Below are 27715 nucleotides of genomic sequence, written 5' to 3' on the forward strand. Positions count from 1 at the left end.
CACCCCCTCACAGTTGCTGCTGTTGGCACAATAAAGACTTTTGCTTTATCGGGCCCGTTATTTTGTAAAACAGAATGCATATACACGCATTAGCTATTCGGACATAAACAAAATAACATCTCCAATAACATCAAATATTCCCCCTTGACATTCAATTGTAATTAAAAGTATTAAAATTGCTAACGCAAACATAGATAAATAAAAATTTGAGTCGCTTACCGATTGTTTTATTGTGTGAACTATAATTACCTCATAAAACGAAACTAAAAAAACCTATTTAATTAAACAAAGTATTATAAAAGTAACTGCCAACTTTTTTAATTTTTGTTAAAAATATTTATCATAAAATGTCCAACCCTAATAAAATGCTTCATGTTTTTAACCGTTATACAAAATGAGATAGCATGACATAAAATAGAAATATCTCCCAAATATACCCAGATCCATCTTGCTTTTCTATCGTCGTCTAACCAGATGATATTTATATATAATAAAAAATAAATAACTAAAAATGATGTTTATTTAATATTATTTATTAAAATTAATTCATTTTTATTTTCAGAAAACTCTTTGATGACGCCATGACGTCACACAATGAAGGGTGGTAATTTGATGGAGGTGAGAAATAGTATTTCTTATTTAATTACCAAGTTATTGAAGTAACTAACAATTATGTTTTACCAAATAATTCTTGTTCACGTTATATATGCTTTTTAGCTAATTAGTGAAACATTACACACCTGTGATGAGTGTGCCTTCACAGCAATGAGCTGCCTGCCTTGTTAAAGTGTGATTTTATTAATTTATCAATGTCTTTCAGCCAAGAGTCGTATTATAAAGTTCGTTCATTACAAAATTTCTTGTATACTAAACATTTATAATACATTTTAAATATAAATCTTTATTTTTGGAATAAATTTGAAAAAGAAAAATCAGAAAAAAATTCGATCGTATCTACGAATTGAACCCATGACCGGAAATAAGGTGTTTGGTTCAGTTTCTAGATACGAATAAATTTTTTTATGTTACCAATTTCCATGGAGAATTGCTAATATCGTCTTTAATGATTAAACATATTATATGTTTTTTTTTATGATTATTGATTATGAATTGCACTTGTTTATATGTATCAATACGGTGTAAATGAAATCAATTTTGTTGGTTGGTACCTTAGAAAGAAAATAATATTATCATTTACTTTCTGGCAGTTTTTATCGTGAATTGAAGCATTTTCCGACCTTCATCGACAAATAATATAAAAATGAACACATTTTATTAAAATATTTTTTTATATTTTATATTAATTTTTCAAATATTTTTCCCATTTTTATTGCAGAGATATTGTTAAAACTATATGAAATATAGAACATAAAACAACAATTTAACGTGTTTATGTAATATCACAAAAAATGATAATTATCTTTAAGCAATAATTATTACACTGAAACACCTATATAACTTGAAAAAATCTTAGGAGAAAACGAATCCGCATCATTTTAAAAATTTAAATATGTGTTTTAGGCTAATAATTATTGATTAAAAATAATATGTTATCCTTTGTGCTATGCAAACCTTGTCGCGTAAATATTAGTTTATCATTAAAAATAATAATGATAATTATATTTACGAAAATTTGAAGTAATTTTTTTGTATATTTTTTTAGACATTTCTTTAAGACAGTAGTTTGTTTATTAATATATAATTCTGTTTGTTAAAAATATTATTCTTTTTGTTAATTAATTAGATAATTTTTTTTTCAGTATCATTTACATAAAATTTATTTTTTAATTTAATCTACGACTATAAGCGAATATGATAAACTTCACACTAATGATTATAAATTTTTCATTGGTAGCAAACACTTTGTGGGTATAAATAATAACTATAATTAAAATAAAATAATTTTGTTTGAATACCACTTTATTGTATATATTTATAACCAACCGTTTTCAGTTCAACCCGAACCTTCATCAGGGTTAATAAAAATTGTATTAAATTAATTACAGAGGTGTATGGGTACTTATAGTTAAGCTAAAAGAGGGAGAGAGAACATCAACTTTGGTGGGGGTAGAAGACTTAGGTAAGAGAGAGGGGGTAAACATAGGTGCAGGGAAGGGAAATATATTTAAAATTGGACTGTTTGTTAAATCTAATTGTTTATTTAATAAATTGATTTTATTGATTTTTTAGTTTAAGTGCTTCTAAATTGTTGAGGCGTAGATCTATCCTGTTTTTATGTAATACATCTATACCTGAAGGCTTTTTAAATTAATGATCTTTATCTATTAATCTAATGATTATTAACAACATAATCTAACCCCCTATATTTTTTGAAGACTAGAAAAAAACTATCTTGAAATAATTTCATAATGAAATCAATAAATTTGTGGAAATTTTCTTAATTTTTCACCTAAGTAATTAATGTGTTTAATTTCATTTGTCTCTCACGGTATGTAACTACTCACGGTGAAATCGCTTAATTGCACTATGTATTAGACTACAAAGTTGATATGGAAAATACTCTTCCCTGGCGTTGTGCGGCTATGTGAGATACCTAAGTTTACCATGTTAAAACTGGATGAAACGACTCCATTATTCAAAATATGCTTTTTTATTAAAATTTTAATTATGCACAGTTAATTAAAACCACAAAAGTTTTGGTTTTGGTGAAAAAATTGTGTTTCAAAGTGAAAAACTTTGCTTCATATTTTGTATATGTTCTCAGATGTTTTCATGACATTTTCATCAAAAAATATTTCAAGCTATTATTTTATATAAATATTGATTTTTAATTTGAAAATGACACAAGAGTCTCAATTACTCCAAACTGTTCGGAGCAAATGGTTCTTTGATATCCCAAATTAGAGTATGTTGTGAGGCTGAATGAATTGAGAAAAGGAAGGAGATTGTGGAGACGAAAGTTTGAAAATACTTGATTAATAAGATCTGGTCACCAAACACGGCTAAAGCCATTTTGAGCAACGCTTAGATTGTTAATGGTGGCATTGCACCAAGGCATTATTTAGAGTAACTACCCTGGAACACTCTAGTTCTAACTAAATTCTGATTTTTAAGAATATCAATCCATTCTAAATTGTAACACGGTATCTTATTTGTAAGCCTATAATAAAAACCCAAACAAACGTTCTACAGATATCTAAAAATAGAAGAAAAAAGTATACATCATCTACCCAAAGATATTGAAAAGTGTTTTCATTGAAAAATGTTATTTTGTGTTCACAAAATTTCAAGTTGAGATAAAAGCTCTTGAAAAGTTTGTTTAATGCTAACAGAAGGCTCGATTTTAAAAGAAAGAAACAAGGCTTCATTTTTTCGGTGATGATTAACGAGAGCGATGTTTATTGGGATGGCGCCTTATTCCACGATGGGGTTAAACTTTTTATTTTTATTCAGAGTTTAATCAAAAAAGATGACGAGGATAAGTTGACTAGTTTGCTTTGAAAATTCTACGGATTATAAACTGCATTTTATGAAGGCACTTCACTTTTTAGGCGACACCCTACCCAAGAGTTTCAACAGCTCAGCGCCAACTTCTTCAGCATTACTACTACATTTTCTCCAGTTTGGAGATGCTTTAGTCCCACTGGCTTACTTTAGAGCAAGGCTGCCCAACCCCAGGCCCGCGGGCCATAATGTGGCCCGCGAACGAATTATAAGTGGCCCGCGTGAACCATTTTCAAAAAACCCGCCAATCCGCCAATTTGAACAAGTGTCGCGGGCCCGCAGTAAAACAAACAATGCCGCTTGCGCGCGGTCACCAGTGTTGCCGACGAAGGCGATTTATTGCTATTTGGGCTACTCAGAACGAGAATCAGCGACGAAAAAATCTAACCTGTTGAACTTACTTTTTAAACAAAAATACACCGGTTTTGATATAGTATTTTTTGCGTCCGAAATGGAATCTTGTAGCCACCCCTCCCCCCCATGGAACTCGAAAAATTATTGTGGGGAATCATATATGATGTTTTCGGGTGCGCGGAATTTTTTCTCAGCGAAGTTCCGTAACAACCCCCCCCCCCCATGGATTTCAAATATTTGGTGGAGAGCACTCATTTTGAATTTTTTTTGAGAGGAATTATGAAATTATAGAAATTCTCTAACAACTCCCCCCCCCCATGGAAATAGGAACCGTCAGGTATTCAGTGGCCCGCCAGTGATTCAAAATCATCAATTTGGCCCAACTATTAAAAAGGTTGGGCAGCCTTGCTTTAGAGCATTCGAGACATTTATGTGATGTTCCAATATTGTTAATAAAAAGCGAGAATATGAGCGGACCCAAGATAGGCCCTTAACGTACTCCAGAGAAAACTAAGAATTCAACAGAACAAGAACGTTTATAGAATATGGATTGATATAGATCATTCTTGTTTCACGACATTTAAGTGTGGTAGACGCTTAAAAATTTTCGATTTAAAAAAATATTTGCTTATATGTCACCATTAATTATTTCGTATCAACCTATCAATATTTCCCATATCCTTTCTTAAACCTCCCGCCTCACAAGATTCCCCAAAATTTAAAAAGTAATATTCGAACAACTCATCTGAACGGTTTGAACATATGTGTGGTGTGTCGTCACGTCAAGCATATATAATGGTATGATATGCATATATATATATATATATATATATATATATATATAGAATAGCTGACCGCTGAATGCTGTTAAAATAAGCGATCGCCACAACATGGGCATGTGCCTAATCTGGTGATCGCAAAACACAAAAACCTGTAAAACAAACTATCGGAGGGTAAAGAAAAAAACTTTAACGAAGTAATAATAATTTTGAAAACGTAATATAATTTTATCACGTAGTGCTGCAGTCTCTCCACTGTTAACTCCGATCTCAGTGCCAAACTGAAGCTGTCAAGTTCAGTCATTGCTTTGACAAACAATCATTTGTCAGTAGGGAAAGTTATGAAGGAGTACGACCGGAGGCAGTTACAAATTGCCTGTGGAAATTAAACATTATAATTATTTATATCTCTTTTCCCGATAAGAAACCAGAAATTACAAATAAAACGATAAAAAGAATAAATGTTTCAGTAGAGATAAATAATATGATTGTGACACTTGAATATTTCAACACTTATTTGGTTAATCTGCTTGTAAACTCAGGGATCAAAAATACTTCATGTATGTGGTAACCATGTTCATGGTAACCATAAATAATAATAAAAACAGAGAGAGATATGACACGGAAGCATGCCGACTATCGCCAAGCTACGACCAAACTCCACGCACTGTCAAAACAGCGAAGCCAATGAAAGTAATGCGTTTTATTTGTAAATGGAAACAAAAGTGGGGCGCGCGTCGCTGATCGTAGTTATGATTTGCTATAGACCGGTGAACGAAGTTGGCAACACGCGTTGCGGTCGTGGTTTCGTAATAAAAGATGGCTCATGGCACATCTTCCTTGTTTCTATTTTCTATGGCGGTAACAATAAAAGTACGTAAACATGAATGCTTTATGTTTTATGTTAATGTAGGTACTTCTAAATGAACACATCTACAGTCAATATTATGTTTGGAACGTGATTATTTTAAATGTTTTCTTTTTCGTTTGGTGCTCTTTTCTGTCGAGAGTTGGATTTCAGTAGAGCAATATTCACCCCGTAGACAGCCAGGAACAACTTCGTTGAAGAATCGATAACAGTCATGTAAAAAAAAAAGTGGGTGTGTCAAGCCTACGCAAGACAGAAGTGAAACTTCTAGTATTCCTCTCTCTCTATTTTCATTTCATCATCTCTATTTTCTCTCTTAGGTTAGTTTGAAAATTAGAGGTTAAATAATTCAACGACGAAGCATGGATTTGCTTTTTCTAATATTTTCTTATAGATGAATGACGTTCGATTAATGTATAGTTACAAAAATTTTCAATTTATTCACAAGTATACAATATTACATAAATAACAATATTACAATTAAATATCTCGTCACTACTCATTTTTATAACAACTTCCTCGACAGTAAACAATATTTATATACTGGAATACGAATGGAACGGCAAAGCGCGCGACGCGAGCGCTCTCGACGGACGAGTAAACCAGACTGAACGGCGGACGGACGGTACAGGAAAGCCCTGTCCACGTCTGTACCACAGCTAAGGCATGCGCCAAACAAAATTATACTACCGAGTAAAAAAGTACTTAAATAAAACACATAAAAACTTTTATGCGCATGCTAATGATTTGTTGCTTTTACTGAAAACAGTGAACGGTGAACGGTGAGCGGTGGTGGGGGTACCCGCATTTTCGTGTCGATCCTGACTCGGTTTTACTCCGTCCACGAAAATCCATTACGCGCCTAAAGAAGTTTCACTTCAAAAATGTGACTTCTTTCTGTATTCTTTCATAAATCTTCTACTTGATAATCAGATTGGTAATCTTGTGTTTGTCGCGCCTCTTAATGGTGTGAAGATATTTTTAATTCTAGTACACCTGAGTAAGATAGAAAATTCCGTTTTGATTCCGTGATGTAGGCAGTTTTGAGTGGTGTGCTTGTGTGATATTGTATGCAATGACATTATTATTATATTAATACAAATAGACATGTTATTGTCTTACAAAATTATACCAAAATGTGGCAAATAACAAATACTCTAATATTTCCAATAAATTCTGAATTCAAACGCTGTTCATGTCCGACAAAGATATACGTTCAAAGAATATGTGTGTACGAACGAAATAGATACAGGGCCGTCCAGCGTTTACAAGCGTCATGGCAAATGATTACATTCACATTACATCACGGGTGTTACTGTACCAGAAGACTTACTACTATTAGGTTCTCTTACTTTTACTTGTGTGTTGCAAAGTTTGCTATTTCTTTTTATTTAATTTGGACATTTCGTGTAGATGAAAACCTTGTGAATGATTATATACATTGCAATAATAAGTTATTGGTGTATATTTACGATACAAAAAGCATTTTTAGTCGTAGCTTGTCTGACGAACGACCCGATTTGCGCTACTAAAGGCAGTAAATTTTTAAGTATGTCCACTGAACCTAGTTCAGTGAAACCAAGCACGTTGTCTCAGATTTCTATCTTAAATTTTTAATTCATCTAATATTGGATATTAGATTTTATTTAAAATTGAGTTAATTAAATAAAATTTCGTGACTATACATGCATTCCCACCTATTAGTAATATGTATGAATTATTAATTTTATGCAGGTATTAGTATGTTTGTGTTATCGGACGGGAACTTATGCAAATCCATAAACAAATTTTCATTGGCAAAAGTCTTCAAGTTGAAAAGTTTTCCAGGTAGTGGTGTACGGAGTAAACCAAAAGTTACTTTGCTAGTGGGAAGTTTATTAAGTTACTGAACGACCTAAAAAACTTATAAGTTCTAAATAGGTGCCTAAAAAATATCCAAAAAATAATGATTTAATCATATCCTAATTTTAAGATATTTGTATGAAAACGGTTTTATTTTCAAACCTCATCATTCTGCTCTGTAAAGAGTCATTCTGGTAATTGTACTAAAAATGTGTAATTTCAATATTTTCATTCATAATTATCGATTTTTAAAAACCGTCCCTCCGATTCGGTTCCAACTGGCTTCAACGTCATTATGACATAGAAACTGCCACTGACTGGAAAGATGGCTGTCACCAAGGATTGCACTGAGTGACGTCACCACCACTGAATTCACGAATACATTAACATATCATTTTGGCGGCAAATTGAAAGCGCCACATTTTAAATCATTCTAAAAACAGTACCTATTCGTCAGCGTAAAAATAAAATAAAAATACCTTAATTACCGATTTTTTTCTTCATTTTATTCAAGAATAAAAAATAGCAGTAAAACATTTACGAGAAAAAAACTAGTAAATATAGAATCGCTTCAGAAAACAAATCTAGTCCAACTATTAAATTCATTTTGTGGTCCACACAGTACTTGCGTTATATCGGCTGTTCATAAATCCGGTCGAACTTTTCGCATGTTCGTAATTACGCCTGTAAAATAAACGGTTTTACCAAACTATAATCGCTGTTTCGTTCTGAACTAAATATTTACAGAAACTACACTTTTATTTATTGCGCTGCTTTTGCCACAAATTGCCTTTTAGTTTCTGAAGCCAGAGAGATGTACTCAGTTTTGAGGTTATGGGTGCAATCATTACTTCGTGAAACCTACGAACGTACCCATGTTAGATTTTCCAATCTTTGAGGAAGTTGTGTGAATTAAATTTTGGGATGAGGAATAATTGTTGATCTAAGCTCCCATATAGGTACACAAAAATGTTGTCGGGAAGTTGAAGCACAAAAGTTGGTAGATCTTTACACAACCGAGAGAAAATAATAACAATTTGTAAAAACTACCAGTTCAACTAAAATGCACTAATTTTGAGATTGCGTTTGTTCGTGTTTTCCTATTGTGCACCAGTTCCAAGAATCAATATGTACATTTTATCTTACTGGAAATTACTAGCTGAAGTCCCCGGCGTTGCCCAGTAATCTATTTAATTCCATCAAGTGTGCAAAATTTCATAAAAAATTATAAAATATTTTGTTTTAACGGGGTGGGAAAAGAGAATGAGGTATTTTTTTTAAATCTCACGTAGTAAATGATCTCTCATTATTCTGAAGGTCAGGTTAAGAATTCAAGTAAATTCAAAAATTTCATTAATATCGAAATAACTCTATTATATAGAGACCCTCCTTTATATAAATATATATAGGCTATATAGATAGAAAAAGATTCCAGCATTGTTTTATTGAGTACGCTGTAATGATTTCGTCAAATCTGGGGCTCTAATACGCAAATATTCATTAACTTAAGATATCTCGAGCACGTCTTTGCTGTCGATAGCCAATCCGATATTGAGACAAAATAAAGAAAGTAATCGTTTTACGATGAAAACACCGACTGTGGATCGACATTCTTAAACATCAAACGGCTAGGTAAAAATACGAATAAATGTACAAAGTCGAATTTAAATCTAACTGTCCTATACATTGGTGGTCGGCGTGAAGGAATTTGTTGATTCTAAAAAGCAAATTAATTAGTAAATGACGAATTTTGCCATACCTTGTGATATTTGAACACCTTTCGTTATTTCCGATTCGTTCATTCAATTTTTGGCATGTACCACTTCTTTCAATTATAAAAAGGTTCCTAGTTCACCTCCATTCATTAATAAGCCAGTAATTTTGCATAACGAACGACATTATTCAAAAGTTTTGAATATTGACAGCTTATCTGACTCCTTGGACTTTGCTAAAAGTGGTGGTTTTAGTCTATCGATTGTCGGAATGATGACCATCCTCGCAAATATCGCCAATATCATTTTATCGATCGACTGTGCTATATACCCTGATAACTTTACTTCATCCAAATTCATACAGCTACGTAATTTACAAAACCGGTTTTGCCATAGGACCACTGACTCAGTCACTTAAAATTTTCCGACATTAAAGGAATACTTATTTTATTTTTTAATATCTCACGCTATTTCTTTTGCCTTCTTAATTGGTCCATAGGCAATAATAAATAACTACAAAAATTAAATGTTTTTTTTCTGGCTTGAAACTAAAACAATCATTAACACAAAACTACAGGCTATCAACTCCGTTTGGGCATAATCCCAAACAGTAAACGCGGAAACCTGTCTCGAATGAAGTTATTTACCGGAGGTAATTGCACATTCCGCAAGTAAAGGTGTAATATTCGGGGAAATGTTAACTCCGCCATTAATACGGCCATAAAGCCGGTAAATTGGTATGCAACCAACTTTAATAACCACCCCGGAGTGATTTATCAAAATTCAACATTGATTTTTGAAAGGATAGCTCAAATAAAATTCCAGCTTTACCTGGATAGTAAGTGTAGTTTAATCGGTTACATATATCATTTTGAATATAAATTATTAGATGATATTTCAAAAAAAAAATTCTCAACGTCCTAATACACGGCTAATATTAGCAATTAAATTGATTGATCAATGAATTTTTTCAACTAACTTCCTACTAGCGATGAGATTCACTACAATGTATTGCGAAATATTTATTGTTATTTTATTTAATTCATGGAAATTTTAGGTCAGGTTTGAGTCTAGGCTATAGTTCCTGACACTCCAAAAGTAAGTTCACTGGAGTTGGTATCTGGTGTTCGCTTTGGTTCCTTAAATCTTCCGAAAACTGTCGTGAATTGACATTTTCGGGAATACACATTTCTTATAGTAAAATTAGAGCCACTCCGTTTAGTGATTTAAATATAATGACTACACTACTGTATCTATTACATTTAAATATCTCTTCATGTTCTGTACAAATATCGCAATTTAAAAAATGAATTTATTATTTTTCGCGGTTTCAATATTTATTTATTTATTTATTTATTTATTTTTCATGTTCTCCGTAAAACGGTTATTCACCAATACATTATGGAGAAGATTACAAATTAGACAAAAAGTATAGCAAAACACATAAAAAGGTCAGTTTCACTACTTTGTGACATATGTCAAAAGATAATTGTTAAACTGCCTGTAGGTTACGTTAAAAATGTCGATGGTCAATGCAGACTCGTTGAGCAGTTCAGTCGCTCTGTTGACTGGGGCGTTCTGATAGGCAGAAGTCCTCGCTTTTGGAGCATAAAAAAGGGTATGGGACCTTCCACAAGTATACTTGTCTGGGACATATAAGTTAATCTCTTTCAAAATAGGTGGATTATGTATAGTTCCAGAGATTATCTTAAAAAAATGTTTTCCTAGAAATATTTTTCGGCGGGCTTCTAATGTATTAAGATCGAGCATTCCTGTTAAGAATAAGGATGGATACAGGAAAGGGTAGTACATATATTCCCTCATATATAGGTAACGCATGAATCTCTTTTGTACTTTTTCAATTTCGAGAATATGGTTTTGCTCAGAAGGGGACCAAATAATGGAGCTATATTCCAAGATACTGCGAACAAGTGCTTCATACGTTCTTCGGATTGCGATTCCGTTGGTAAATGATCTTGAATTACGAAGAACAAATCCAAGCATTTTGTTGGCACGGGAGACAATATCAGATATATTCGTGTCGCCCAAACCTCCAACGGTGTTGGACGCGAGTGAGCGCCGTAAGCGGTAAATAAATAAAATAACACCTTCAATCCAAGACAAATTATATAAATACATAAATTTACGGAAAATATATTTTTAACCTGGAAAAATGGAGGAAGCGGTTGATCCGCATGCCTTCATAACAAAGGCGAAACAAAACATAAGTGACCTACATACAATCATAGAAGAAAATAAACTTACCAAAGAAACCAAATCAAAAATGATGAAAGAAATAAATAACATCATGGAAATGATATCGCACATGGCAATAGAATTAGCTAAATTACAAGAAAAGTGTGATATTCAAGAAAAAAACCAAGCACAAAAATACCCATTTTCATACTCTTCTGCAGTAAAAAACTTAATATCACAAACGCAAGAAAAACGATTTCCTATAATAATTAAAAGCTTAAAAGAAGAAGACACTGAAAAAATAAAAGAGAAAATACAAAAGATTAAAATTTCACAGTTGGGAATTCGAGTATGCGAAATTAAAAAAACAAAAAAAAACCTTATAATAACATGCCCAGAAAAAGAAGACGCAAAAAAATTAAAAGATAAGATAAATGAAGTCGACAAAACCATAATAGCGGAGGTACTTCTGAAAACGGATCCATGCGTAATATTCAAAGGTCTTGACAAAGACTATACCGAAAAAGAATTCTTAGAAGACATCATTGAACAAAACAACGACATCAAAATGATATGTGAAAAATACCAAGACAAAGAAATATTACAAGTTAAGGCCATCATTACAAACAAAAAAACTAACAGCAAAAACTTAATACTACAAACAAATCCCGAAATGAGACTACATCTTATTAATAAAAAAAAAATTCATCTAGGATTCATGAGAATCTATGTAGAAGACTGCAGTCCTCTTACCCAATGTTTCCACTGTCAAAGATTTGGACACACAGCACAAAAATGCTACAATAGAATGAATAAACCAACATGCAAGCACTGTTCAGAAGATCATCCCATCTCCGAGTGTAAATCCCTGGAACTGCCACCCAAATGCGCTAACTGCAACTCAGCTAACAAGAAGAAAGAAATAAACTCCTTGAACAGTAAAATGAATGAAGTAGACCACCGAACAAACAGCGAAACATGTAAGTTCCGATCTTACATGCTTAAATTAGCCAAAGAAAGAATTAACTACGACATTGAATAAAAATCTTATAAATAATTTTGTAAAATACAACCGAAAATGCATTAAATGGATGATTTCTCAAATAACGAATTAGAGTTAAATATTAAAATTCAAGAATATGAATGTATATGTACCGATTCGTGTAACAAAATTATTTCTAAAAACATCAATGATATAATTATTATGCACATAAACATCCGTAGCGCTCAAAAAAATTTAGATGAATTAATTCTAAAAATAAATAATTTAATTAAAAAACCGGACTTTATAGTGTTATCCGAAACATTTACAAACGATGAGTCACCGTCTTATCACTTACCTGAGTACATATTTCTACCAAATTAGACATCAATAAAAATTCGGGAATAATAATATTTGCAAGCAATAAATTTAGTATTGTTAACATAATAGAACATCCAATACACTTAGTAAACTGCATCGAAGTACATTTCAAACTCGGCAAATCAATATACCATATAATAGCTATCTATAGAACGCATGGCTCGAATATTATTACATTTATTAATGACCTCAAATACATATTATTAAAATTAAAAAATAAACTTTGCTTCGTCGTAGGAGATTTTAACGTTAATATTAATGAAAAAATAGAAAATAATAACAAAAATGAATACATCAATTGTATGACTGAACAAAATTTTATATCTTGCATAAATAAAAATACTAGGGAAATAAAAGAACATACTCCATCTTGTTTAGACCACATTTGGACAAATGTAAACATTAAAGATCTTCACAAAATAAAATCAATTGTTTGGAAAACTAACATAACTGATCATCACTCATGCTTACTTCTGTATAATAATAATATTAAACATAAAAAACATAATTTATTAACCAAAAAATCAACAATAGATATGACTATTCTCTCTGAAAACTTAAAAAAGGAGAGTTGGAATAATGTTTTAAACAGTGATGATACTGAAATTTGTTCGACTAACTTCGAAAATATTATGTCACAACACATTAAAAATTCGACAACTGAGATAACAACACACATAAAATCAAAATTAAGATGTTTAAAGCCTTGGATTACCAAAGGGCTTATTATATCTATCAGAAATAAAGAAAAACTTTACAAAATAACTTTAAAAAATCCCCAAGATGAAAAAGCATATATTTTCTATAAAAAATATAAAAATAAATTAACATCTTATATTAAAAAAAGTAAGGAAGAGTATTTTAAAAATAAAATATTATCTTCAGAAAATAACCATAAACAAATGTGGAAAACTGTTAATTTCGCCATAGAAAATACAAAAAAAACACAAAACATTAAGTACATTGAACATGATAAAAAAATTATAGATGCCAATATACAGCCTAAACAATGTGCAAACATACTTAATTCCTTCTTTGCAAATGTTGGGAAAAATCTTGCGAAAAATATCCATAAGCCTTCAAACCAAGAAAACCATAAAAATAAAAATATACAGAAACATAATATACTTTCAATGTTTGAAACAACAACAGAATGTGAAATCTCGAAAATAATAGAAAATATGAAAGGAGGTTCGTCTCCCGGTTTTGATTCTATTACGACACACATGTTAAAAACTATGAAACCTCACATAATAAAGCCTATCACTCATTTAATAAACTTAAGTTTAACAAATGGAATTTTTCCAATGAACTACAAAACCACAATAATCTCACCTATTTACAAATCTGGAGATCCACATCAAGCAACGAACTATCGCCCAATATGTCTAATTTCTAATATAGGAAAGATCTTTGAAAAAATAGTAAAAAAACAATTGGTAAATTTTCTAGATAATAATAAAATATTACACAAAAACCAGTTTGGCTTTATAAAATCACTCAGCACACAAGATGCTATTGCTAACGTAACTTCATACATTCACGAATCATTAGATAAAGGTAAAAAATGTGCGGGTATATTTATTGACCTTAGAAAGGCATTCGATAGCATATCCCATGAGATGCTATTAAAAAAATTGAATAATATCGGCATAAAAGGCAACGTGATTAAATGGATCACCGACTACTTAAAAAACCGTCCTCAAGTGGTAAAAATCAATCGTGTTAAAAGTGATCAAGAGATTACAAGCTTTGGAATCCCCCAAGGTACAGTGCTTGGACCAATTCTATTTACTATATATGTAAACGATATTTTTTTTCAACCTTTACATGGTCAAATCACGTCATACGCCGATGATACAGTATTAATAATAAGTGATAAGACTTGGGAAAAAGTAGAATTAAAGGCCACAGAAGACATCAACACGCTCAAGAATTTTTTCGACACCAATTTACTGTCACTTAATAATGAAAAGACATTTGTAATTCCATTTGCAATCCATACAAATGATACTCCTAAAAATTTTAACATTGTCATACATAATAATACTAAAATTCACAGCCAAAACTATTGCAAATCAAACTGTACAGTACTAAAAACAACAAATGAAATTAAATATCTAGGAGTAATTATTGATAAAAATCTGAAATGGAAGGAACAAATATGTCAAGTAGTAAACAAAATTAGAAAATTAATATATATATTTTTAAGAATTAGAAACTTTCTGTCGATAAAAAATCTATATTTAATTTACTATGCCTTAGTTCAATCCACTTTACAATACGCTATTATTAGTTGGGGATCCGCGTATAAATGTAACCTTCTTCCAATTGAAATTATACAAAGAACAATTATTAAAATTATATTAAAAAAATCCTTTGACTACCCAACAGAACGCCTGTTTGAAGAATTTCAAGTACCTACATTTAAAGACCTATATATTAAAAACTCATTAATCCAAATTATAAAAGAAAAAGATAAATATCAATTTTTAAATGAAAACAGAACGCGACTTAGACATGTTTTTCTATGCCCAAAACTAAATACGTCTTTTGCACAACATCATTATACTTACCAGGGAAGAACTTTTTTCAATCGTCTACCAGAAGAAATCAGAAGCATTAATGATAAAACCCAAATACTGCTCTCTGTCAAGAGACACTTTAAAAATATTCTGAAAAAAAAAAACTACTGTCACTTAATTAATCTCACAAATATCCTTAGTTTTCCATAACTTTCTTTCTTTATTAAAATTTATTATATTAATATATTATCCTTCACTACTATCAAAAAAAAATACTACAGCAAACATACATTTATGTACAATGAATTATCTAAGTACTAACTAACAACAACATTTATGTACACTCCCCTTCTATACACAAGCAAATGCTTTCAATGGAAGAGTAGTAAAAAAACCTAAGATGTAAAATGAATTATGTACCATGTAAACTTATTATTAAAAATAAAAAATAATTCCGAAAAAAAAAAAAAAAAAATGGGATTTGAAAGAGAGATTTGCTTCAAAAATTACGCCAAGGTCTCGAATCTCATTTTTACGTGTTAATTCATGTTTATTAATGTGGTAGGGGAACAGGAATGTATCTTTGGACCTTGTAAATGTAACGACACTGCATTTCTGAATACTGAAGGGTAAGTTGTTCAGTTCCGACCATTTGACAAGAGAATCAAGATCGTTCTGCAGAAGAATGGAATCGATGTAACTTTTGATTGCTTTGAAAAGTTTTATATCGTCAGCAAAAAGGAGATATTTTGAGTGGTTTATAGTGTTGCCAATGTCATTGATGAATAAGAGAAAGAGAAGGGGTCCTAGATTCGATCCCTGGGGAATCCCGGAGTTAGTTTTGTATTCGTGAGAGATATGGTGTCCGTAACTGACATACTGACGACGATTGCGTAAGTAGCTAGCCACAAAAGCGAGGAAATTCTGAGAGAATCCGATGTCACTTAATTTTTTTAATAAAATATCATGGTCGACTTTATCAAATGCTTTCTCGAAGTCTGTATAAATCACATCAACAGGTACAAAATTTTCAAATGAATTATTAATATAGGTAATGAGATTCATAAGATTCGTTGAAGGTGACAGTGTGGGACGAAATCCGTGCTGATTTTCGGTGAGTGCGTGTTTTGTTTGGTTATATATCTGTGAATAAATTATGGTTTCTAAAAGTTTTGCGGGTGCTGACAACACAGCTACAGGTCTGTAATTATCTATTTCTGACTTTTTTCCTTTTTTATGTATAGGCGTTACTTTCGTTAGTTTCCACATTTCCGGAAAGATATTTTTGCGAAGTGATAGGTTAAAAATATGTTTTAGAGGTTGAACAAAATAACTTGCATATCTTTTGAGGATTATAGGTGGAATACAATCTGGGCCGACGGAGTATTTAGGTTTTAGCTTATGGAAAGCTGTAATAATATCGTCATCGTTAATTTCATGAATTTGTACAGGTAAAGAGTTAAATGACGATGAAGCTATAGAGGATATGTCAAGTTTGGGGATATTGTCGCTAAATACTGATTGAAAATAGTGTGCGAAACCTGCGGCGATCTCAAACGATCCATCATATTTATTGTCTTTGTAGTCCATGTGGTTAAGTTTGTCACAGCCGCGGCGTTTATCGTTAGTGTAAGACCAAAATCGAGTTGGGTCTGTTATTATACTGTTCTCGGCCTCACGTGTAAAGTCAGTGTAGGCCTGACCAATTAACCGTTTGATTGATTTTCGCAAAGTTTTAAAGTTAGCTAAGGCATGTTCGGATTTTATTTTTTTCCAAAGATAGTGCATTTTAGTTTTTTCTCGTATGAGGTGAATGATTTCCCCACTAAACCATTTCGGATATTGTCTAACATCTTTGAGCATACGTGTAGATCTTTTCTTAAAACAAATGTTGAAAATATTATTGAGCTGTTCATAAAACATTTCGACAGCTAGATTTACGTCAAGGCAATCGTAATGATTCCAGTGATGTTGTTCTAAGGCATTCTTAAGTGTGTTATCTGAGCTTTCGTGGAAAATCCAACCCATGTTTATGTCTGGAGGCAATTTGTCTGTTTGTATATGTGATTGAGTTGTGTAATCGAATGTGAATGAAAGTGAAGGGTGATGAATATCATCTCTGACTAATGGGGAGTCATGGCGGCAGATAACAGCATTTTTAGAATTAACATTACTTAATACTAGGTCTAACATGTGTGCATTTATATTATAAACAGTGTTGAATTGTGTTAAATTATAAAAAGAACAAAAGTAATCGAAAACGTCAATTGGGTTTTTCCCTGAGGGAAAGTTAAAATCACCGAAAATAATAATATTTTTTGATTGTAACTTTACACTTTCACTTATAGTTTTGTCGTAAAATAATTGATACTGTTCAGATGTTGTATTTGGAGGAAAATATACAACACATATATAAATGATGACATTTCTATGCGATACTTTCACCCACAAGTCTTCACCTTGGGTTTCTATGCAGTCCATTCTTTCCGCGTGTGAGTGGCTGTCAGCTCGGAGGGCTAGGAGAGTCCCTCCTCCGCGACTGCCTCTATCCTTCCTGTAGACGTGGTATAGGTTTTCGAATAGCTCCGACGAAAAGGTGCTTGAAGTTAGCCAAGTTTCGGTTAGAGCAATCAGAAGTGGTTTCTGGCACATTACGTTTGTCATGAAGTCGATAATGTTATTATTCAGACTTCGAACGTTCTGGTATACTCCACTAATGTCTATCTTTTTCGGACGTCGTATCGACCGTCCTAGTTTGGGGTCGTGGTCTTCGAAATGACCATTCGTTGAAGGCCACGTTTTCAGGCCAGATCGTGGGGTCCAGGAAAAAGTGGAAGTAATTTTCCGGTATGCCTATTTTGAAGGCAGCATAACGTTCATGCCTCGTAACCAGTTTTTCGACAGTGTAAATTAAATCCGGTTTCTTCTTTTTTAAGAATGAAGATATATTTTCTTCTGTGGTATTCGGCTGAAACATGAATACATGCAGATGTAGGTTTTTGGGAATAGTGATCAAGCTGTCGTCGATAGACCCTGTCCCTTTACAGATTGGCCGAGATCGTCGTCTACCATTGACGAGGGCATCGCTATACGATGTTATTGGCTGGGTTGGCAGCTTGGGCACAACAGGCTGTATTGTACTCTGTGGTTGTGGAGGAGAAGACGCCGCTGCAGCAGATGTGGAAGCGGAATGTAGATCTTCCTCCGGTTTTCCTTTTTTAGCAGTGGATCTTGTGGTCATTTTGCGGGTAGTGAGCGGCTGGACGCCGCTAACGGGAAGGTGAGTCTGGCCGGCTAGAGCGGCTAAGGTAATAGCAGGAGCGGGGGCGGGGCCGGGGGGCCCGGGCGGTGGAGGTGTCCCAGACGGCTGCTTAGTGATATCGCCGTACGCTGAGCGCACACACTTATTTAAGTCTGGCGCCGGCGCTAGTACCTGGGGAGTACCTGCAGTTACGTTGTACGAGTATTTGCATGAAGGGCACACAATTTTAGCACTACCGTCACTTAAAATTGAACGAATCGTGGTCAGTTCGCTACCAAAACCCTCGATTTTGCCACTCAAAACATCGACCGTTTTAATCAGGGACTGAATGATATCACCAAACTCTTCCATTTTGTAAATAGACTAGAACGAACGATTAAAATGAATACTATCGAGAGACGATGACAGAAGACGTGCGTCGCGTGTTGCGTGCGTATTGCTACTATATATATATATATATATATATATATAATATGTCGCGGATAACAGAAAAAGCCACCATATCCAGAGGCTAACGGCATAAGCCTTATATTAAATGCCTAGGAAACAACCACCAAAGCCTTTTTATACAACCATCGAACTTTCTGTAAAAAATAAGGCTTATCAAATAAAAATCTGTTATAAAATAAGTACCTTTGAATTATCTGAATCATTATGGGATCGTCGTTAAAAATTGATTTTATTTTGAGATTATCATGAAAAATACCTATTATATGAGTTGGTCTTGAAAAAGTCTATATTGGGATACCGTCGTGATATAGGCCTATTTTATGTAATGGTCGTGAAAAGGCCTATATTATGAAATGGTCGTGCAAAAGGCATATATAAGGAGATGGTCGTGAAAATGGCATATACTATGAGATGATCGTGAAATAGGCCTGTATAATGAGATGGTCGTGAAAAGGGCCTATATTATGAGATGGTCGTGATAAGGGCCTATATTATGAGATGGTAGTGAAAAGGGCCTATAAAATGAGATAGTCGTGAAAAAGGCCTATATTTTGAGATGGTCGTGAAAAAGGCCTACATTATCAGATCTTTTTAAAAAGACCTTTATTATGAGATCTTTGTGAAAAGACCTAAATTATTAAATGGTCGTGAAAAAAGTCTATATTATGAGATCTTTGTGAAAAGACCTATATTATGAGATGGTCGTGAAAAGGGCCAATATTATGAGATCTTTGTGAAAAGACCTTTATTATTAGATGGTCGTGAAAAAGGCCTATATTATGAGATCTTTGTTAAAAGACCTTTATTATGAGACGGTAACTTTAATAGTCACCTACATAATACTGAAGCTAAAATTATAAGTGACTAGCTCAATAATTTTAAAGTCTTTGTTAATATATAAAAAATATCACAACGTGCAAATCCCAGTCAAATCGAGCAAAATCAGCTAGTCTCAAATGTCCAGAACCCGTGAGTCTATGGCACCCCCAATCGGGTTATTTGTGATTCAAGAAAGTGCCGCAAAATTTTCCATCCATTAATTATTTTTTACTCACACAGACCCGCGAAAAATCACAGAATATTGTAAATTCAATTTTAAAAATTACAGTTAAAATTATTTTGTGTTGAAATATAAAATATTGTATTATTGGTAGATACTTTATCACGTGTTGTAAATATTCTTCACACGAGCAGTTCCTATTTTAAAAATATCACTTAAATTCAAAGCATATTTGGGTTCTTTGAACGTGATTAACGATGTGTAAAATAACACAATAAAAAATCGTTATTTATTCTTATTACGATTTTTCTCACATGGAAAATTTCCAGTTAACAAGTATTGTTATAGGTACTATGGGTACCGATACATTATTTTATTTAGTTTTCATAGAATAAACGACAAAACAGTAATAATTTGCTTAATTTTTTGATTTATTATTTTAGATTTATAAATTCTTTATTATCAATTGGCTGAAGCTTAATTTTTTGCCATTCGCCAGCTGATTCTACTTTAGTAATAACTTTTTTCTTTAAAAACAGTTTTTATTTTAAATTTTATCGTCTTACCATAAAATGAGTTTATGAATTTATAAAAATATTACTTAATCAATCATATGGGATTAACAAAATTAGCCACTTATATACAGAGAAATGATTTGTCGAAGCTACCCTAAAGGATACGTCGGCTCTCAAGAGGTTAATAGCAGTGATTTTCATTCCCCACGCTTCGGATTTAGTTCTTCTCGCAATACAAAGAAGGCATTAAAATAAAATTTGAACGACCAAACATCGAATCTTTTATTCCATTCATACGAAACTGAATTAATTTTAACCATTCGAATAAAAAAAAACGATTAGAAAACTTGAAATAATCTGAAGCAATTTATTACATCCAGCTGCGTATTTTTACTTTTTGGGTAAAGGCCTTAGGGGCTTAAAAAAATTCGCCACAGAGATGGAAAAAATTTAATAATCTGTAATTGTCTATTTGATTGTCGTTTGTAATCGGAAATGCGAATTACTGCGTATCATTTGGGCCGTAAAATTTGGGGATTAAAATAAAACAGCACGAAGGCTGAATCCCAAAAATGAATTTATTAGCGTTCAAGCCCTGCTCTTACGGTTTGAAATACTTTATACATTTTGCTTTTCGTTTTACTTACAAACAGCTCATGCATTTTTTTAAAATAAATTGATACTATACAATGTGTATTGTGTGCTAGGTACATGATCCTTAGGGGCAGACAATATTGGGTACTCTCAATTTGAGAGGCGAGTTTGTTTACTGTCACCCCGGGAACCATTTATTGGATAACCAACACCTCTGTCATAGATCATGCCCAGTGTTTCTCCACGTTTGGTGAGTTAACAGGGGTGCCCGGGTTCATCTGGTGAGATTTGTTCAGGATGCACCTGCCCACCAGCTGCATTGCGTGCCAGATTGGAAGACGCTGGTTTGGGAAGACCTTTTTATTGACTTTTCCAACTAGTCTCTCCATACATCGCCTTACGCCATAGTGGGAGTGATATTTTCATATGTCCGTCACTAATGACATACTGATCCCTAGATTCCTACCTACCCCTCATACCTTTTACCTTCTCAGAACTTCCTCTCTTTAAAAAGACTTTTCACACAGCATCACAAAAGATGACTTAGGCCTTGAGGGAAAATATTCTCAAGGCCTCCTGTGTGGGGTTAAAGTTGAAAAAAGAAGAAATAAATTTTTCTAAAATTTGAACGGTAGGAAGTATCATGTACCATGGAAGTATATTTTTTTCGTGATAAGAAGGAACACTTCATTATAATAAATAAATAACTAGATTTGTTTACTGTAAAGAGAGTGATTAAACATCTAGCCTGGGTTTTTTTCTCATTATAAATTGCAATGCGTAACATATATACTCCAAGGAAGATCCCATCAACTTTTTTATACTTCGAGAGCGAGGACTTCTGCCTATCAAAACTATCCAATCAACAGAGCGACTCAACTACTTAACGATTCCGCACTGTTAACTAAATTTTTAATGTCACTTAACAGACAACTTAGCAAATATCTTTTGAAGTATGTCTCAAAACAGCAAAACTACCTCTATGACCTCTTATGCTTACATTAACCTCAAATTTTTAATCTTCTTCGTCATATATTAGTGCATCACCGTATTATGGAGAACATGAACAGAAAAAAAAAGTTGTGATAAATTGCTGGAAAAATTTTCTGATTTTATAAATTCTCAACTTAATTCTAAAAAACATGTACTGGTGCTTTTTATTGACTACTCAAAAGCTTTTGACACTCTCAGCCATATACAATTAATTGAGGTTCTTGAAAACATTGGAATCCGGGGTAAACTCCTCTCATTTTTTAAAAACTACTTAACTAATAGAAAAATGAACGTAAAGATCTTAAATGATATGAGTAAAGGAAGACATATTAAATCAGGAGTACCGCAAGGATCAATTTTAGGTCCAAAATTGTACATTATATATGTTATTGTTATGTCAAAACTCTTTAAAAAGGCCTTTAGATTCATTTTTGCTGACGATACTGCACTTGTAGTATCCAATGAAAATCCTATCATAGCTATTCAACAATTGCAAAGTGACTTTAACGAGCTACTTAAATGGGCTCATGATGTTGGTTTAATTATTAATGTTAAAAAAACAAAATGTATGTATGTAAAATCACCAAGCCTGGGAATATGGAATATACCCAAAATAATTGCTCATAATTCTGAATGTATTAACAGAAAAATTGAAAATATTTGCCACTGTGAAACAATTGACTTTACTAACGAATATACTTATCTGGGACTAATAGTAGACAATAAATTTAAATGGGATAAACAAGTGGCTAAAATCTGTAACCAGCTCCGATCTTTTGCAAGTAATTTTTATAAACTGAAATTTGTTTTGCCTCATTGTTCTCTTAAAATAATTTATTTTTCTATGGTCGAATCCATACTCAGATATGGCATACGAACTTGGGGGCACTCAAGCAATATTTATATTAAATATATACAAAACTTACAAATTGCTATAATAAAAAAAATTGTACCACCGAATATCTACAGACAAAGAAGTAATCTAAAACTACTGTATGGTTCTGAGGGCCTACTTCCAATAAAGGGTCTTCTTTGGTACATTATTATAATGGATAATGAGGGAGATAGCAAATATAAAAAGCAACCGGTGCATAATCACACAACAAGATTCACTGAAAATAAGGGCCTCATTATTCCAAGAGTAACAATTAAGTATGGAAGCCGAACGCTTAAATATTTAATACCAGAGATTTTCAATAAATTTAATAATTCTTTTAAACCTCAGAATAATGAGAGACCCTGCCCCAAAAACACTAAGCGTTGGCTAATAAGCGACGAATCAATGTATCTCTGAACTTTATTATTGATGTATTCCTGAACATCTCAACGTACCTGCCTAAATAATTTGTATATAGGTAGGTACTTTGATATATATTATTTTGTGATATTGTTTATTGTATAATTTTGTGTCATACATGTATTAAAAATGTTTATATATATATTATTTGTAGAACTGTGACAGCTTTGTGGGACTGCATAAATCTTGTATCCATAAAAAATTTATAATAAATAAAAAATAAAAAAATGAATAAATAAATTAATATATAAATCAAAAGTTAAAAAAAAACAATAAAATTGAAGCAATTACTGTCCGTTCTATTTCTATTCGATTTGACATGACAATTTTGTGGCCCAATTCAAATTACAAAATAAGTTCTTCAGTGTGTTTCAAAGGTGAATATTGACAAAATTAACGATTTTTTTAATTGAAAAATTCATTTTAAAAAATAACACATACTTTTTTCGATGTTTTCTCAGCTGCATTTTTTTCATCAACATTCATTTGATATGCTCTGCGACTTAATATTTTACAGGATAAAACTAATTCCTGTCACATTTTGCTCGTTAGTTGGATTGCTTACAACATTTATTCACCACTCAATTAATAAAATGGTAAAAAATATATTATTCTGCCTCATTCTTAGCCATACATTTATTATTGAATAACATTTCACTATTAACTTCAGAGGAGTAGCAAAATAATGAAATCAAGTTGTAATTTTGTTATTAAAATTAATATACTCGTATTTAGCCGTTAACCGTTGCATGTTCTATTTTGAAACTTTTTACCCGGATGACAATATATAATGTTGCCAACCATACAAGTCACGCTAATAAGATTAAAAGTGGCATTAAATCAATTTATGACATTTTTTTAAATAACTGAATAAAACCTTTTTTGTTTCAAAATTTCGTTATTTTCAATAATTAAATATTAAAATTTGAGGTTTTATTCATTAAGTTATTCCAAAAATAAAATGTTCTTCCTTGATTTGCAGAAAATTTCAATAGATGTCGCACATAAAAATAAAAATTAGATGAATTTATTTAAGACACTGTCTAGATTGCTTTTAGTTCGGGTTGAATCTTGAGATCATTCATATAGATAGCAGTCAATAAAAAAATTGCAGGGAGAAAATTAAGACAATGTTGGTAGTTTTTATTCGAAGTATTATACAGTTAAATATGACCGGAGATAGGGTCCCATTAGCTCCTAAGTTCAAGTTCTAGATGTGACCGAATCTTTTTCTGTTTCAATATTTTGTTTAGGAATCGCTAATATTGTCTTCAATAATTAAATATTATAATTTGAAGTTTTATTCATTGCATAATTCCAAAAATAAAATATTTTTCCTAGACTTGCACAAAATATCAATAGATGTCACACATAAAAATAAAAATTTGATAAATTTATTTAAGACACTGTCTATATTAAAAATTGCGGTGAGAAAATGAAGACAATGTATGTAGTTCTTATTCGAAGTATGATACAGTTAAATATGACCGAAGGAGATAGGGTCTCATTAGCTCAGTTAGTAGAGAGGTGCCCCGGCAAGGCAAGGGTCCTAGGTTCAAGTTCTAGATGTGACCGTATCTTTTAATTTTGTTTAAGAATTGCTAATATTGTCTTCAATAATTAAATATTACAATTTATAAACAACTAAAAGTTGCGCTTATATTTTACGTTCTAATAAGTGTTATTTCAATAATTATTAAACTAACACCATTTTCTAAGTTACTTATTTTTTTAACTTTCAGATGCCTGTTGTCTTCTTACTTCTTCTCCACCTATCATTGAATGGACCAGAAGAGAGCCACGCAGTCAATCCTGGTAAGAACTTATTCAAATCATCTTATCTATGTTTGATAATGATGAATCAGGGGGTCATTTTGTCCTGGAGTGGTTAACTAATGAATTCAACGCTTCCACTATGGATTTCGTCTGCCAGGCAGTTAGTGTAAACCTCACCCGATGAACCCAGGTACCCCTGCTAAGTCAAAAAACAAAGCGAACCACTTTGGTTGATCTATGGTAAAGATTTTTAAAAAACGAAATTTTATATTTTATTTTATCGTTTAAATTTTATTTTATTTTGCATATATGTTTTCGTGATTACCGCACAAGAGTCCCAACTGCTTCCAACCAGTAGAATCAGTGAGACTATTGCGTCCCCAATCGGAGTAAGTTGTGAAGCTGAAGGTAGTAGGTAAGGGAAGGAGACGGAGAAGAAGAAGGAGGGAAAGTACCTGGCCAGCGCTCTTGAGTTGATTTCTCACGAAAACGGCGCTATATAAACTAGCCAAATATTACTAATATTCAGATATGGACAGTAAACGCGGCTAAAGCCATTTCAAGCAATTTTTCAATTCTGAATTGTGGTCTTACACGAAGGCGATACTAAGAGTACCTTCCACTCTGAAAGTAAACTATAAATTATTTTTGATTAGTAAATTATGAAATAACACAAATTCATTGAAATAAAAATTCTTGCGCAAGCCGGGATTTGAACCTGCGACATCAAGATTGCTGGTCAACAGCCTTACGCTTCGTCAAAAGAAACCCTAGAGCATGAAATGACGTCATGCTCTAGATTCTAATGCCCAGTCGTCTAACAACTACCGTCACGGGAACACAGTTTGGCGAATTAAACTATTAGCTTTACCCATCATTATTATAAGGGCCAATTAATATTTAATGGATAAGGAACAAAGATCCTTGGATGATCACACAAGAGCCACTAAGGGATGTAGACTGCACTAAAGGAATGACAAGATTTAATTCAAGGCAGTAGGTACTGAAAGTTTAAACTAATGGTACGAGCAACGTAGGCGAGTTTTAAATAGGTCATACTGGACTCCCCAAGGCCAACCACGGAACGCGACGGATTTTGACGCGTTGATCAAGTCAGTGCCATCGAGAAACTACAGTTTGCAAATGGCATCGATTGTTGTTGATACTCGTTGTTACTGCTGATTTCTTTTTTGTGTTAGTTTTTTTAATGTGAATACCGCACAACTGCTCCAATTAGGGTATTTTTTGTGAGGCTGAAGGTAGTAAGGACGGGAAAGAAATCGGGAAGAGGGAGATGGGGGAGTATTTGGCTATTCAAATTTGGTAACCAAATAGGCTATATTCTGGGTGGTGGTCTTACACCAGGATACTGATACTGATAATATCATCCACTCTGGAAGATACTCTCTGACTTACAGCACTGACTTTGTACTTTGGCGATCGCGCACCCAGGCCTGTAATCTAGTCAGTCTAGTCGGCCTTGGGACTCTCTTTTTCAAATTTCTTTAACCTATTCTGCTGAGCTAGCTTGCCTATCTCTGGGCCAGTGTCTTGCTTCATTGTTCTATCTTCTAAACTACTGTTCACACTAGGACAGTGGGTCCGGAGCTGAGACAAAACAGTATTGTACTAACCTCATGTGATCAGGGAATAATTATAAAGCCATAGCGACGTAGTTGTACTACGAAATCAACTAAAATGTGATATTTTTCGCTTGTAACACAAGTTTTCAGGCAGCATGTGTAGTCTGATACACTTTAACCTTTCGAAAAATTTGCTTTCAAAGCGTGACTTCCATTAAAACATCCACATTAAAAAAATACATGTTTTTAAATTTAAATATGCAAAGTTAGTCACGAACAGAACACCCAAAAAGTTATAACGTACTTATATTATAGAAACTCTTCAAACATTTTCTAGTGAGGCGGGTTATTTTCATGTTTGTAATTTTGATCATGTTATTGCAATAAACGCCCGGGTTGCCGGCAATTAAAAAAAAATATATATTTTTTTTTTGGTAGCACAAGGAACGGTTAATTCTGGCAAAATAAGTATCCCAGCCATATTAGTTTGGTTTTCGTAGAGCCATTCCCAACTAACTGATAAATAATCAAGCAGCCAAAATAAAGTGAATGAAATAAATTGTGACTATAATAATTAATTTGGGCCTTCCTATCAAATTTCAAATATGTATTAACTCACTTGCTAGTTAGGAATAGCTCACGTGCTTTGTATGAAGTGTCTGAATAATAATACTGTTATTATACTGTTCAGCAAGTAGCACTAATTATCTTATTTATTTGACGGCATTCGTGGTCAGGTGGTTACAATCCGGAGGTCGCGGATTCAAATCCTGGCGTGAGCAAGCACAATTATTTGAAATTATTATAAGCATTATAATGAAATACAAATGTAAATTTAAAAAAATCTTCCAAGAAAAAATAAATGCCGCCGATGAGAATTGAACCTACACCCTTGGATTGCCGGTCAGGTGAACTAAGCCACTGTGCTAAGTCCGGCTATCAATTCGTCCAGCCTCGTGACTCTTCGGATCTTTCCAGCCTGCCGCACAATGGTGCCGCCGACCTCGAAAGTTGGCATCAAATCAGTGATTGCAATTACAACAAACGTTTTTCGATTCTTAGTTCCGTACGGACAAGTTAAATTTTTTTAAAGAATATCTCACATATTTTTAAAAATATATTATAAATTAAGTTAGTCCAA

At 32.8% G+C, this 27715-nt stretch overlaps 1 protein-coding gene across 1 annotated transcript in view; it reads left to right on the forward strand.

The window, feature by feature from the left end:
• The first annotated feature begins 594 nt into the window (after positions 1 to 594).
• Positions 595 to 27715, forward strand: part of LOC149418074 (suppressor of lurcher protein 1-like) — a 103353-nt gene continuing 76232 nt past the window's right edge. Inside the window, exons 1-2 of the mRNA XM_089639888.1 lie at positions 595 to 618; positions 24958 to 25030. Coding sequence (XP_089496014.1) covers positions 595 to 618; positions 24958 to 25030 — 97 coding nt within the window. The remainder of the gene's footprint in view (positions 619 to 24957; positions 25031 to 27715) is intronic.

The sequence above is a fragment of the Hesperophylax consimilis genome, chromosome 14 (assembly GCF_061612785.1).
Source record: "Hesperophylax consimilis isolate HC1 chromosome 14, BYU_Hcon_1.0, whole genome shotgun sequence".
In the NCBI taxonomy this organism is placed as follows: Eukaryota; Metazoa; Arthropoda; class Insecta; order Trichoptera; family Limnephilidae; genus Hesperophylax; species Hesperophylax consimilis.